Source organism: Neopsephotus bourkii, unplaced genomic scaffold, assembly GCF_033783945.1.
Source record: "Neopsephotus bourkii isolate Nb327-2 ecotype Australia unplaced genomic scaffold, CSIRO-AGI_Nbou_v1 NB_1293, whole genome shotgun sequence".
NCBI lineage: Eukaryota > Metazoa > Chordata > Aves > Psittaciformes > Psittacidae > Neopsephotus > Neopsephotus bourkii.
The window spans coordinates 1,017,588-1,033,172 of record NW_026901777.1 but is presented as its reverse complement, the minus strand read 5'-3'; the positions used below and the strand labels follow the sequence as shown (position 1 = coordinate 1,033,172).

Sequence of the window (15,585 nt, the reverse complement as noted above, 5' to 3'; positions counted from 1 at the left end):
GAGGCAGGCGGCAATCACCAGCTGGAGGAGGGGGCAGGGGGTTATTTTGGGCTCTTACACTGCCCGGATTTCCACTAGCTGGTTAAAATCCTGCCGGGCAGCTCCATAGACGGGACTTTCTGCCCTACTTTGAATAAAAGACTCATCATTCCCATTGCGGAACAAGACAGCCAATCAGCGCCTGGCGCTTGTTTCCCTGGCGGTGTTGGCAAGTGGGAAGTATGGCGTCCACAGGGGTTGTGGCGAAGACTGGAGCTGTCTCGCCGGTTGGAGGGGGTAAGGGAAGCCCCGAAGGCAGTGAACGTAGTGGGAGCTGTGCGGCGCGATTCAAGGCGCTGGTGACCGTCCGGGCGTTGCGGCGGCGGGGGTCTGTTTGGGTCTCGTTGTGTGTTGTCGAGGGGCGGGGGAGCGCAGCGCACACTGGGAGATGTAGTGCGGGCAGCGCCGTGCGCGGGTCTCAGGGTAAAAGCTCCCGAAGACCTTGCAGCCCGGGTGGTGAGCTGTGGTGGTGGAGATAGTGGGTAGCTCGCTAGCCTTCTCGTCGCTCTCCGCCTTCCTCCCCGCTTGTGTCTGGGCACCTGAGGTCTCCAAGGGGGGCTGGAAGCGGCCAGGATAGCGACGTGCGAGGAGAGTGGCACTTAGGCAGCCCATCCTGAGAAACGGGGAAAGTAGTCTGGCAGTGCGTTTGGCTCTGAGCATTGGCGGGAGTGTCGCGGAGAGGCTGTCCGAACCGATGAGGCCCGGGCCGATGAGAAGGGGTTTGCCCTCAGCCTAGTAGAAGGTAGGCCAGAGGTTGAAATAAGGCCCCTTTTTCCTATAGCGGAGGGCAGGGAGGTTGTGCATTGTCTTGCTTTCTGCCTCTGCCTGAAAGGACGGTGCGTTATAGTAACACAAATCTGGCTTTGAAAGCTGAGTGAGTGAGCAGAGGCCTGAGTAAAAATTGTGAGCTTCTGAGATCTGTTAATGTATCTAGCTATCTAGCAGACAAACAAGTAGCAAGCAATTCTGAAATATTTTCTTGTGTACTGAGAGCCTGTTAAGAAAATCTCATTCCCAACGTATTATACCACTGAGGCTTTATAGTATGAAATTGTATTAACTTTCTTAAGATATATACGTATATATATAGTTCACACTATATACTGAATAGTCATGCTTAAGCAAGCAAAGCAAAGCACCCTTCTCATTGTAGGGACAGATGCCCCTGAAATAGGCAAACATGCTTCTCTGAATCATAAGAGGTCCCCACAAAGGTTAAAGGATACCCCTAGACAACCAAGATAGTGCCAGCATCCTAGCTTCTCTTAACACCTCTGTGAAACCCTCCTGTTGTCTGGCATTGTAGATAAGTAACTATAGCAAGACTGACTACTAGGATGTCTAGGTCAATAGAGAAGTAGGTGGATAATGATGCCATAGAAATACAGTTTCTTTGGAGATGGTTGTGTGTACGTGTTAAGTAGCATTTAGTCAAATCATGTACCTGAATGCTTGAAAGGTATAAGACCCATATATATGTAGAGCCATATTCGAGGTGATCCAATTTGAACAAATAAAAGGATTACTCATGCAATTCTATACCATGGGTCCTATCTTCTCCCCACAGTTGTCATGGGCCAGTTGTGAATTTTCATAACAAGCCCTTGGATGAATGGGCAGGTGCAAAATTTCCCTCTTTAGTTGAAGTGACCAAAGGGTGGCAGAGGTGGCTACTTCACTGAAAAACATGCAATACCTTCTCCCAGAAGGTGCAGGCCCAGGAGTGTGGCTTGTTTCTGACACTGTGGGCTCTGCATTGCCGCTCTTCAGAGCTCTTTGATGGCTGTAGTTTTAGGAAGCAATGAAAGCTTAATAAATGTCAGAGATTCTTCTTAGAAAAGTAGACTCTCCAGTTGACAAAGCGGTATTCAAAAAATGTTTGTCTGCATCTGAGGCGTAACTAAACCCTAAAAGGCTGCAAACTGTAACAATATTAATATATAGTGCCTGTTAGGGTAAGGACACTATTCTGGAACATGCTGCTGAAAAAGGCAGCATTATTTATGGACTAGATAATAAGAGAAGAGCAAGCACTAGAATGGCGTGTGTAAAACTCAGCAGAAGCTTAATATAGGAAAATCGTTACTAGCAGGTGTCACTGTAGGTACCCAGTGGTTCAAGTTCCCTGTAGATGGCTTTTTTCTTTTATTTTTAACTTCTGTAGTAACAGTTATTGCATGGAACATCTTAATTTTGTGTTTCATTAATTAAATGATAAGCTAGCCTATTTACAATTTGCTCCTGCCCAAATGTCACCAGCAGTATAGTATGACATATGCATGAGTCTTTGTTCTGGCTTTTTGCTAGGTACTTTGCTGAAATATGCGACACTGAGCCTATTGATACAATTTTGGGATGCAAGTTTTAAAATCCCAAGGTGATATGCACTCAAAGATTTAACCAGTGAAGTCGTGGGGTGGAACCTTTGTGTCTGAATTAGATATATTTCCTACCCAATAAGATAAGGTAGTTAAATACTTAGGTATTTGCAGCAGCCAAACTGCTAAAAAGGAGCATGTCTTAACATACCTGTTAGGAAATTTTAAAGAGAGGGTTGAGTCTTAAGTCTCTTTCTTTTCTGAAGCATCCAACTGCAGACAACATAGAGGTGTTAGTTTTGGTTTCACAGGCTGAAACTTCTGCTTTGAGTTGGCACCTAGAGTGCACTTTATTAAAAAAAATATTAATTTGGGCTAATAATGATTTTCCTTTGAAATATAGAGGGTGAAAAAGAAAAGTCTGCAGGTTTTTATTCAGTGATCTACCTGTTTAAGGACTTGTTTGTGATAAGGTTTTTTCTTCTGGCTGTGTGCCATCACGTAGGTATTTCACATTTACAAGCGCCCTAATCTTCAAATACTGTAGCAGGGTGTTTGATGAAACTCTGCAGAAAGGGGGTTTGTAGGTTTGCATCCTCATCAGGTTTCCCCACATTCTGCTTGATGAAAGGATGGATGCTGCTTACCCTCTTCTCAGACCCTTCCTTTTTTTGTTTAGTGACTGGATGTTTTGTTCTTTGTGCAGGATGTGGGCTAGACATGTTCTGGGTTTGCTTAAAAGCAGGAATTCAGATAGAGTGCCTACACATAGCTAGGTAGTTGTAAAACTGCTTAGAACTTGAAAGCTTTGAAGAATTTAAGGATCTAGTTGTAAAACTACTTAGAACTTGAAAGCTTTGAAGAATTTAAGGATCAAGGATCACACCTGTAAATTTAGTTACTGAAATGTTGCTCTTCTTCCCACTTTGGAAGATCTGTCACTGCCTTTCGCAGAATTCTTTATTGGGAACCTAGAATGCATATCTTTCAGTAACTGTCACTTAGTCTGCTGTGTTTTGCATGACATAATTTGCTTTGGTTTTACATTTAAAAGAAAGTTAATTTGTATTTGCAAATTAGTTGCATGTATTATAAAACAAATCTAATTATCTTCCTTTGCATTTTCTGTACATGTTCTCAGATATAAAATGTTGACTTTGGGTCTTTATTTTTGTTTTTATTCTAAGGTTTGGTAGTCAACTGGTCAGGTCAAGGATTGCAAAAACTGGGTCCAACATTACCCTGTGATGCTGATACTCACAGTCTGATTCTGGACAAAAACCAGATAATTAAATTAGAACACTTGGAGAAATGCAGGAATTTGATGCAGGTCAGTGTTATTTGATTTGAGTTTGCTATGAAATAATGGTGCTGTGATGCTAATTAAAATACTTCTGCTTCAAGGTCATATTTTGCAATTAAAAATTAGCACTACTGTCTTTGTAGGAGAATAAGTAGTGGCTTAGTAAAATACAAAGCTTTGTTTTCAGTGTAGCTGTACAGTTGATAGTGGGAGAAGCTGTCACCTAGGTAACTAAAAAATGAACTAAATAAATCTGAATTGGGGGTGTTGGTGCCACTTAGAAAGTCACCGATAACCCAAATTTTTATACTACTTAGCTTTTGAATACCTGAGTTTGTAACCTTAAATAAAAGTGAAGCGGAAGGGATCTGTGTAGTTTTGCTAACGTATCAATCCATGTAGGCCCTGATGTTGCTAGTTCTTTATTTTAAGACCAGCATCAGCCCATTTAATTTCACGAGCATATTAGTGATAAGGGTGTTAAGCCTCTGCATGGTGTTTGCAAAGATCAGAGTATTAACCACTGTGGCAAAGCTGTAAAAGTCCATGTTAATTATTACAAAGTGCCTCCATGTAGACTAGAAGTGTATGCTTAGGTTGAAGAAGTTTGTGGTAGATTAGATTTTTTACCACTAAAAATAAAAGCCTTTTATCTCTGTGCAGTTAAATAGTTTAAACTGTTTTTTTATTTGTGTGTCAATCTGCAGCTCTCGGTAGCCAACAACCGGTTGGTGCGAATGATGGGTGTTGCAAAACTGACTAATCTCCGAGTGCTAAACTTGCCTCATAATAGCATTGGGTATATGGAAGGACTGAAGGATTTGGTGCACCTAGAATGGCTGAACTTGGCAGGAAATAACCTTAAGGTAAAATATTTAGTCTTTTGCATTTTTCAGAATCTAGTGTTGTAGAAATTTGGAAAATGCTACGAAGAATTGGAACAGATGTTGATGTTTTGCATCTACTGGTTTATGAAATAGAAGAGGCAGCTTTTGGACAAGAATTGTTTAGGAACAAAATAAAAGGTTTGATGTCAAAATTAATGAGAATTGGGAAATAGTCCCCCAGATAGAAAAAGAATTACTGTCTTTAAAATGAAACTGTGTAAAAATTCAGTTTTCATTTTGGGTTACTTATCTGGTGATTTTTGGCTTTCAAAATAATTTATAACTGTTGTTTAATTTAACTGTTACTTAAAAGACAGTTACTGTAATTGACTTCTTTTTTTTTCATAGGCCATTGAACAGATCAATTCCTGTCTGTCTCTTCAGCATCTTGATTTGTCAGACAACAATATAGCTCAATTAGGTGATCTCTCCAAGCTGAAGTTGCTGAAGGTAGGTGCTATTTTATCTCTGGGTTTGTTACATTCTTTGCATGAAGAAATTTGCCATGAAAATTGCTGCCTTTTAAAGTATTCATTATTCAAACACTAGTTCTCAAGACATTTTAATTAATCACTATAATTTCCAGAGGGAGTCATATAAGAATTCTTTTCCTTGTTTTCAAGTTGCAGGAGCTGATGGGTTTTTGTTTTGTTTTGTTTTGTTTTTCTATAATTACTTTTAATGGTTTTGGTAAAGATAACAGAGTGAGATCTTGTTCCTAGCTCTTGGCTCTCTTGTCTCATGTCATGAATCAAGACAAAACATACTGTTAACTCCTTCAGCACAAACACTGTAGAGAAAAAATGTTTCAAATTTTTTTTTTTTCCTGTGACGGTACTTCTGCTTTTTGAAATAAGGAGTTTTTTCTTTCATTATGTAAAACATAAAAATCAGTTTTCCCTTGCTGAAATAAACAAAAATAACTTTGATGATACCAGAAAGCCTTAATTATAGTTCTTTTGTGTTTATTGTGCAGATATTGTCTGAACTGTGATCAAACATACATTTCATCACCATATTTTTATTTTACAGACTTTGTTGCTGCATGGAAATATTATAACTTCACTTCGCACTGCCCCTGTTTGTCTGCCTCAGAATCTGACTGTTTTTTCTTTGGCAGAAAATGAAATCAGAGACTTAAATGAGGTAAGATATAGAAGATATCACTTTGCCTTTAAGTAGACTGAAAGGAGGTATTGTGATAATTCTGTTTCAGATGTAATTGAAAATAAGCTCTCTTTTGAAAGAAACAACCCATGTTGATAGAAGTAACTTTTAATAGTTTATATGTGATAACAATACTAACATTAGCTGCCTTTGAATTTAAAAAATTATCCTATAAAGATAAGTTTTAAAATTTATCCTGTAAAGAAAATTTGCTTTTTTTCTTTCATGATTTTATATTATTCAAGGTTGTCAGAAGTATACTTTAAGGGATAAATTCACAGATTGCTTTTCATGATGAAGATTGAAAGCTGAACTGATTAACTGCTGCAGAGGGCTTCTGCAGCTGCTGTGTTTAAAACAGGTGTTTGAGATGTCCCTATTGCAACTGAATGATTTTGTGTCCATGTCTTATTTTGTCTATTTCTCAAACACTGTATGAGAGAAACAAATTCTGCCTGTGATTTTTGTCTTTATTGTTTTGGGGTGGCTTTTTTATTTTTGTTTGTTTGTTTTTTAATATAAGTAGCAGCCAAAACTATCAGTTGGAATTCCAAGCTGGAAGAAAAGTCTTATTTTGGTGAAATGTCTCCTCTTCAAAACATAAGTGTTTCTCCAGCTTTTAGCCTTGCAATTTTTTTTGTCAAAATCTCAATGCCTGTTGCAGTAGACTGGAATCGTAGAAATAATATACTTTTCTGTACATAAACACCCATTCCCAGATTTTAAGAGAAGCTAGTGGTTAAAGGAGAATTAATGGGAAAATGGCAGTAATGGATAGAAGGTCCTTTGAAGACTGTAGAATCCTAGAATGGTTTGGGTTGGAAGGGGCCTTAAAGATCATCCAGTTTCAACCCCTCCCATGGGCAGGGACACCTTCCACTAGACCAGGTTGCTCAAAGCCCCATTCAGCCTGGCCTTGAACACTTCCAGGGATGGGGCATCAACAGCTTCTCTGAATAACCTGTTCCAGTGACACACCAACTTCATAGTGAAGAATTTCTTCAGTATATCTCATCTAAATCCCTCTTCCAGTTTAAAGCCGCTCGCTGTTCCTTGTCTTGTCACTGCATGCCCTTGTAAAAAGATGTTCAAAAGGGAATGCGATTGTCAGAGTATTTGTAGTTATGTTGTTTTGTGCGAGATGTCTAGCTGTTACTAGGAGAAATGTAATAAATTCTGTAAATATTTAATGATTCTATTCAGTTAAAAAATGTCTTGTTCTCTTAAGGTTTCCTTCCTGACCTCTCTCCGTCAGTTGGAACAGTTGTCAATTATGAACAATCCTTGTGTGATGGCCACACCTTCTATCCCTGGCTTTGACTACAGGCCATATATTGTCAGCTGGTGTCTGAACCTTAAAGTTCTAGATGGATATGTGATTTCTCAGAAGGAAAGGTGATACAATAGTATCAAATCTCAAAAATTATTAAATAAAGTTTGGCTAAACTGAAATGCTATTTTTATGTAATAAAAAGTGGAAAAGTGCTAGTGATTTGAAATTGTTTGTCTTGCTAAGGGCCATATGAGATACAGGCCAATGAAAATTTAGCAAAAGCTACAATGTTTCAAATATTGCACTGGAATTATTATGCAAGATCTCATATTTATGTAACTAGATGTATGAAGTTAAGCTTTTGTTTTGTTACTCAACTCACAAGTAGTACTTTCGCAGAGCAAAACTGTGGCAGCAATTTATCAATGGTCAGTTACCGCCTTCCAGCTTCTTTGACTTTGCAGAATGAGACAACAGGTAGATGTGAAAGTATTACCTTGGAGGAAGCTCAACACACCCTTTTATAAAGGGCCTTATTTGCATCTGCGTTTCTGGACTTGGCATTTTTTGTATCAATTAGTAAAATATTACTTAGCTTGAATCACTTGTTAGTGTAATCATTGTGGTCATTGTATCACTATATCTGTGGGACACTAGGGACGTCTTCCTGAAGTTCTTGACATCAGAACAGTCCAAGCATAAATATCCAGTATAAATACAGTCTGATTCTAGTCCAATACGTTAACATATTGCAGGACATTTAATGTCTTCTTTTTTTACCTGTTACTAAAATAAAAAGCTGCCTTTTTGGTCGAAGTTAGATGAGTTCTGTTTCCCCATAACCTTCTCAAAAAGGTGCCTGTAAGAATTCCAGATATTTATTTTTTTTCATGACTAAGGAGATTTTCATAATAACTGTGTTATACATAGATGTATTAAATGTTCTAGGGCTGAAGAGCCTTTAATTTACAAGCAGGTTTCAATTGTTGAATACTTTTGGTAAGACTTGCTCTCTGTGCCTATTCTGCATGCTTGTGTGAACTTTTCTGTGAGAGCTTTGCTGATTAATTCATTGACACAAGTGTATTTTCAGTGTGTGAAGGTGACAAGCAGATAAAGCAGAGACTACACAGTTTTGGTCAGTTGTTTGTTTCATCAGTGCTCATGTAAAGGAATTGTTCATTGTCCTGTAATGAAATTCTCAGTTCCTCTGGGCTTATATTCTAAGTTTTGATTAGATTTGTAGATTAGCATGTAAGTACCCACTAGAAGAACAGTAATCAAAGGAAAATTAGTGATTTTATGCCATACATTAATGGTGACTGTTTTCCCACTTCCTAACAGTTTGAAAGCAGAATGGCTCTACAGTCAAGGTAAAGGAAGATCATACCGACCTGGGCAGCATGTTCAGCTAGTCCAGTATTTGGCTATTGTTTGTCCTCTTATATCTACATATGGTCTCCAGACTGAAGAGGATGCCAAACTGGAAAAAGTACTGAGTAAGCAAAGGTGAGAACTTCTTGTTTCCCTCTCGTTAGAGAACTTAAGTGAGAATATAGTGATATATCTCATGTTTTAGATATAATTAGATGTACATGTAAGTATTTCAAAGCAACAGTGAGGGCTGAAGAGGAGTAATAGCAGTATAGGAGGTGTCCTAGAGGGGAATGAGAGGCAAGACAGCAGTGGCAGGAGTGTTTCTTGCATGCTGGGCCATCTAGGGGCAAATTCTCTGTATTTTTTAGTCTGTTCTCTGTAGGACATTGAAGGTCTTTTGTGTTAATTTTACCACAGCCCTGTCTACTGAGAGGTGGGTTTTTTTCCCCACAGAGAAAGTAAGGAAAACCTCAAAAAGAGCTTAGATTAACTTCATTTTAGTTTTAAATGAAGATTACTGTGGTAAACTCATGTATTAGCCACTTCTTTTGTTGTTAGTCTGTTCTTTCTTAGTTTTAAAGTTAAGGTTGTTCTTTGAGGGACACTGTTCCCAGTGGTGCATATCACAATATCTGTATCTGGCATCTCAGGTCTGTCAGCAGAGGCCTTTGTAGAGCCTGTTGGTTCTGCCAGCAGCAGCTGTTCTGCTAAAGTCTGTGCAAGTAGATAAGGAGAGTTACTGTGGTGCACTTTCCTCCTATGAAGACTAATTGGGTGAACTAATTGGGATTAAAAGCCAGAAAACATAACAATACACATATCCCAGGTCCCCAGGACCTGTTGACAAAGCCTTTCTGCAAAAAGATCAGAGCAGAAGGCTCGGCTCAGTAGGCCATGTAAGTTGCACGGTGGGGTTAGAAAGCTGGGCAGGAGAAGTGTTGTAAGCAGAAGGGCGGTATCTCATGAAATGGGCTGGAAACTTGGGAGGGTCTGGAAGGAGCTACTACATGCCTTTTTAGTGTAGATTGATTTCCAAGAGGAAATTGTAGTCCTATTTGGGTATTTCAGAGGAGAAGGTACAATAAAAGCATATTGACATTGAAATTTTCAGTTAAGTGCTCTGACGTTGATATGATGTTTCTGGGGAAAATGCAGGAAGCTGACTTGCAAAATAGAATTCTTTAAAAATTAAAACAACCCCAACAAACAAAAATCCCCTCACCAAAACACAACCCCTTAAAATCCCCAGTACATAAATATATATAATTGTGCACACATGTGATTTACAAGGCATTTTGACTGTCTGACCTCTGCCTCATGATCTTTGAATTTACCTGTGCTGAAACAACCTGTGGTTTTTTTCAGTTTGTAAAAGCTGGAGTTATGTTTGTGTCAAGGCTGATTTGTATTAGTATTTTGTCTCTTTGATAACAGGGACATGATTTCCTTGTTCAGTCATTTTCAAATGTAAAACACACTCCCTCCATTCCTCAAACTCCTCTATACATACAAGTATAAGGTTTCCTGCAGCAGACAGTTAAAATATCTGCATATCTTTCTGGTGTATAGAAATACTTCCTCATTTTCAGTCTACAGTCAGAATTGCATGTTTGATTCTTTTTTTTTTTTTTTTTTTTATTTTTAATACATGTACATGTAATGAAGAAAAAGGGGCAGGAAGAAGAACAGGAACAGTCTGTGCAATCCCTAGTTTGTGAGTAGTCCTGTTAGTGTCTTGTAGGGATCTGTATAACGAGCCTGTTGGTTAGAATGGTTTGATCACTTATTTCCTTCAAAGTAGCTGAAAGTTTCTTTTAGATGTTTTCTGTATCCTAAAACTTTAAAAGAAATACAAAAATCTGTTGGAACTCTGTGCTTAGGTTTCACCAGAGGCAGTTGAAGCATCAAAACCAAAATGAAGGACTACCTACATCTACTCCCAACAAAACACCACCAGTCACTCATGAGCACAGCAGTCCAGTCAAGCCACCACAGATAGTTCTTGAAAGAGGTAAGAAGCTAATCTGTAGCTGTGAGCTAATGTGTGGAAAAATTGTTTGGGGGTTTGTTGGTTTTTTTTTTTGTTTGTTTTTGTTTTTTTGTAACATAGATAATAGAAGAGAATTTCCAATCAAAGGCCTGTTACTAGTCTAGTGAGTTTTGGAGACTTTCAACTCAAGTTATACTTTGTTTTCTAAAAATACATGTTTATTCATGTCTTGAATGTCTTTCACCTAATAATCTTACTAGACTGTTAGTAAGATTTTTAAGTGAAAAAAACAAGCCAGTAAACTAAAGAGATTACTTTGACTGTTACATCTGATAAAAGTATAATTTCTTGGGGAGGGTTGCCAATTTGTGCAATTTACTATACCCAGCATTTGCAAAGTTTGTGGGTGTTAACTGTGATAAGCAGTTATTATTTTTGTTCTACAGAAATAATGCTTATTACTGCTGGCATTTTAGATCTTATACACCCAGGTTCAAACTATCTAAACCAAATTGTGAATCCCTGTGAATTAAATGAAGATATGTTATTGAAATACTATGACACTTTTGAATATGGATTTCTGCTTATCTAGAACCTATGATCCAGAAGAATTCTTGGGTTGGACCAAGTGCAAGTGATGATCATTCCTATGCAGTAAAGAACACTTCTGTTCTTGAAAGAAGCTTTTGCAAGGAGCTATACCTCAAAGATGTACAGATTGATGAAGACAAATTAAACAGCAGCCTTTTATCATCGGAGTCTACTTTCATGCCAGTTGCTTCAGGATTGTCTCCAGTGACCCCTGCTTCAGACCTGAAGCTAGATGGAATCAGTCTGGGTTTAGAAGATGGTGGTAGTACAGTGATTGTATGTGTGAAGGATGTTAATAGCAGAGAAACGGATAACAAGCAAGAAGCTTCATGTGTTACAAGAGAGCACTCTAACAGAGCAATGGGAAGTGTGGAAATTCAAGAGAATGTCAAAGAGAGTGTTCTGTTGCCTTCTAATCCAGTAACAGGTAGCCTGACTGCTAATACTAGCAACTGTTCAGCATCCTCTGGAGACCACTTTCTACACAGTCACCCCAGCACCTCAGTAGGTGCTGAACCAGGAGTTACAACTCTCTGTCCTGACCAGATGACAGGGAAAAGTTCTGATTCATTAGCTGTTGTTGATCAAAGTGCAGCTGAACTGCAAAGAATGACTAAAGCAGCTACCAAGCTTCAAGCCTGCTGGAGAGGATTTTACACAAGGAACTATCATCTCCAAGCAAAGGAAGTGCGCTCTGAAATTCGACTAAACAGAATGCAGGAGCACATCATTTGCTTAACTGATGAAATAGAAAAGTAAGTTGAGGTCATGGTGTGTATTTTCAAATCTGAATGGATATGACCAGTGTTCCAGGATATTTCAGAACAGGTATAAATGTGTCTTGATATAACTACTCACAGTAGAACCTAGCATTAGTAATATAAAACTGTGATTATAGTAGAGGATTGCTTCCTGTAAGAAAAGCACAGTTACGCACATAGCTGTTCATATTCGCAAAGTGCCTTCTATGAGTGGGTTGGGTTAGAATGCATTTTTTTTCTATTCCTCTAATAGTAGGCCTTGCATGTTTCACTGCATAACCAAAATAGAAATTGCTAAGTGTGATGTTTTTTTTTTCACTTGTCTCCTAGCAATTACACTCTATAAATGAAGCATCTGTATTGAGGGTCATTGCTCTGTTACTGCTGAAAAGAATTTTCTCTGCTTTGCATGATACAATTTTAAAATGTGATTCTATGCTTGGTTCTGGTTTTGTGGTTTGTTTTGTTGGGTTTTTGTTGTTTATTTGTTTGTTTTGTGGTTTGGTGGGATTTTCTGTTTGGTTTGGTTTGTTGGTTTTTTTTTTTATCCTGTGAAACCACATTTGGAGGAGGTCATTATCAAAGTTCCTCATTTTGCAAGACCTAGATTGCAGATTTGGTTAATATATTTCTGGATTAGACCAGAAGCTGACAGTCTGACAGGCTCATTTTCTTTAATATCACAAGCCACAAAAATTCTGTGAATCAAATTGAGCCTGTGAACTTCTAAAAACTCTCAATGCGTACACATTTAGGGAGAACATAATTTGAACTGAAGGAGCACTACTTTTTTTTTTTTTTGGTTGTGGGGGGGAGAGTTGTGGAGGAAAAAAAGAAGAGCTCTGGTTCAGTTTATAAAAATACACTTAAAGTGTTGGCAAGTTGATAAATATGCTGCAGCAAAAGGAAGCAGAATCTTAACTCTGAAAAAGAAACTTGAAGTCAGCAGCTGGATATTGATGACAAGGCAGACTGCAGTAATGCCTTAATGTTAGGCTCTGTTGTATCTTTCAAAAGTGCAGCTATGTAAGTAGGCATTTTTAGGTGTTCTTATCTTGTTGCTGAAATGTTGCTTATTTAAGCTGCATAAATTTGAATGTGTGTTCTTGCAGACTGAGAAAAGAGAAAGAGGAAGACAAGATTCAGAGGCTTGTACAGGATGAAGCTGTCAGATTTCTTTGGAACCAGGTAGAGAGTTTTATTTGTCTTATTTTTCTGCTTACATAAGAATTTGAAAAGCATTATTTTATACTGTAGATCCTGAAGAGATAGTCAATGTGGTTCTTTTTGTCCAGTGATAACTTGGGTGGCTTATTGGAAGGCACTTGATGTGTTGTTTGCTATATTGGTGTTCTTGGGGAAAATAACACTCAGAACTATTAGTGATGGAAGTTTTGTTACAGAAGGCTGAATTGTAGCCTTGTGGGAGGAGGAGGACAAAATGCAAGGGAAGCTAAACAAATGTAGCAGAAATGCAAAGAATGCTGTGACTGCTAGATGCCTAAGGCAAATGAAATGGTGTCAAGCTATGTTGCTTATGAGCAACTCATTTCTAAAGTAGAAAGGTTATTAATACGTTTTCTAATATGCTATTATTTCAAATATAAGACTATTTTCTTAAGCATGGTTTTTATCATTAAGGTTCCCCATCCTTTCTGTTTTTAAGAGCAGACTCCTTTTTCTTCAGGTTCTTGAAATGGGGGGCTTTTGTGCTCTGTCAGTTTTGGGCATTTAGGGTTAAAAGTCTTCCTTCTTTAACAGTGGGAAGACCTCATAGCAACCTTCCAGTTTTTGAAGGGGGCCTACAAGGATGCTGAACAGGGACTCTTCATAAGGAGCTGTAGTGATAGGAGAAGGGGTAACAGGTTTAAACTTAAAACAGGGGACATTTAGGTTAGATATAAGGAAAAAGTTCTTTACTGTGAGAGTGGGGAGGTACTGGAACAGGTTGTGCAAAGAAGTGGTACAAGCTCCATCCCTGGAGCGTTCAAGGCCAGGTTGGACAGAGCCTTGGGTGACATGGTCTAGGGTGAGACGTCCCTGCCTGTGGCAGGGGGGTTGGAACTAGGTGATCTTAAGGTCCTTTCCAACCCAAACCACTGATTCTGTATTTTTCACTGAAGTGAAAATATAGTTCACTTGGTCTTAAATCTTATACTACTTTGTTGCTGACTGCAAGAAATACTTTAAAAATCAAAATACTTAGTTGCATTTCATAATGAAATTCTTTCTCTACTTCACAGGTTAAATCCCTTCAACAATGGCAGCTTTCAGTGACACAAAATTTAGGTGCCACTTGGCAACCTGGGATCCCGTCAGCCAGTATTTTCTGTCCCTCTGAACCATCTATTCAATCATCCACACTTCAGCAAGAAACCCCAGCAAATGTTAGTTCTGCTTGGTTAGTTCCAGCTAATGACGTTCTTCAAGAAAAGTCTTTTTTGCAATTCCCAGATTCTGGTTTTCATTCTTCTGCAGCTGATCAGGCTCATACTGGTGACTTGTGTAGCTCTGAAAAGAGTTTAACAGAAGGGACTGAGAGCTCTCTTTCAGTGGACACTGTCAAACAATGTGGCAATTCTGTTTCAGCATGTTTGTCAGGTGTGGAGCATGGCCATGTGGAATGTGGGGCAAGTAAAGAGAGCTCTACTGGTGAGCAGGACAACAGACTAATACAAGAGTATTTGGAATCTGTTCAGCAGCTGGAAGAGGATGAGGAAGGGACAAATTGCAATGATGAAACAGAGGGTAGATGGCTACAAATCACTGTTCCAGCAGAAAGCCAAGATTCTTCATCTGACACTGTCTTTACAGATCTCCCTCAGGATACATCTTCCCCTGTCCAAGGTGAAATCAGTCAGACACCAGACAGCTGCAAACGGAATTCAGGAATGGTAGAAGGGAAGCAAATGGACTGCGATTCTTCATTCCAGATGCTGCATGTTGGAATAGCTGTATAATAGGCTCAGTTTCACAAAGGACTAGGGATTCCATTTCACTTTCCTTTTCTTTTTCCCATTTGTACAAAACCTACTTTTTGTGTGCTATTTCAGAGTTTGCTTCATGTTATTAATTTATGTTTTAGTTAGTATTTTATTAATGTTGCTGAGGACTGACTCTTACTATGCTAACCTGAAATCAGCAAAGTTCTCAGTGACAATCATTTTGCACTTTATTTTCAAACATAAAACTGATATCCTAATAACTGGCTTCCATTAAATTAATTCTGAAGGTTGGAGGTGGGGGTAGTGTTTCCTGTAAATTCTCATTAGTGAATGTGTTGAATTTTTTCTGAAGTACAGGACTGAGTGCTTACTTTGCTAAGAGAATGTGTTGAATTTTTTCTGAAGTAGAGGACTGAGTGCTTACTTTGCTAAGAGAAGGAAACAAAATAGGAAGAAACAGAGTCAATGGAGTCAATATAGGCACTGTGTGTGTGTATGGATACAACCTGGTGATAAAGATGAAAGCAGTTGCATTTCAGACTTTTTTTGACTTTAGCAAGAGTAGTTTGGTCAGTGTTTCAAAGATTCATTCCATGAAACCAGTGTCCATGTCAGTGACTTCTTATTGTCACTTAGTTGAAACCGCTGGCTAGGAATTAGGTCATTTACATACATACTAAAACAAGGACTACAGGAGGTAAGACCTTGGGGATGTTTGCCCTGGGGTTAAATTTCCCTGCTTTCTCAGGTGAGACTCATAGTGGTACCAGTAGCAGCTTTTACTAAATAAAGAATTTCAAAAGGACATGTGATTTGAGAACATCATATCCAAGACTGCACTGCTGGGTTACAGTAGCAGACTTGGTAACATATGTTTTGCTTCCACAAGAATGCTAATGTCATTGTGGGATCTGGATCTGCATGGCTTTCAGGA

General features: G+C 38.6%; 1 protein-coding gene across 3 annotated transcripts; it reads left to right on the top strand.

Annotated features, from left to right (window-relative positions):
• Window positions 1–48: 48 nt before the first annotated feature.
• On the top strand, window positions 49–15,206 carry CEP97 (centrosomal protein 97). Of its 3 annotated transcripts, none has more exons than XM_061366032.1 (12): window positions 49–276; window positions 3,545–3,687; window positions 4,368–4,526; window positions 4,896–4,997; window positions 5,580–5,693; window positions 6,943–7,109; window positions 8,332–8,496; window positions 10,245–10,375; window positions 10,947–11,700; window positions 12,819–12,894; window positions 13,950–15,036; window positions 15,090–15,206. In XM_061366032.1, the coding sequence occupies exons 1-11, from the start codon at window positions 222–224 to the stop codon at window positions 14,664–14,666; spliced, it is 2,583 nt and encodes an 860-aa protein (XP_061222016.1). In that variant the 5' UTR covers window positions 49–221; the 3' UTR covers window positions 14,667–15,036; window positions 15,090–15,206. The 3 variants fall into 3 exon arrangements, with proteins under 3 accessions (XP_061222016.1, XP_061222017.1, XP_061222018.1); XM_061366034.1 differs by lacking the exon at window positions 49–276 and adding an exon at window positions 529–781; XM_061366033.1 differs by lacking the exon at window positions 4,368–4,526.
• The last annotated feature ends 379 nt before the right edge of the window (window positions 15,207–15,585 follow it).

What these genes read in the sequence shown, in the direction of transcription:
- CEP97 (XM_061366032.1), top strand. Translation starts at nt 222, where the DNA reads ATGGCGTCCACAGGGGTTGTGGCGAAGACTGGAGCTGTCTCGCCGGTT. An exon ending in TGGCAGGAAATAACCTTAAG is followed by an intron (nt 4,527 to 4,895) that starts GTAAAATATTTA and finishes TTTTTTTCATAG; the next exon opens with GCCATTGAACAGATCAATTC. An exon ending in ACAGATAGTTCTTGAAAGAG is followed by an intron (nt 10,376 to 10,946) that starts GTAAGAAGCTAA and finishes CTGCTTATCTAG; the next exon opens with AACCTATGATCCAGAAGAAT.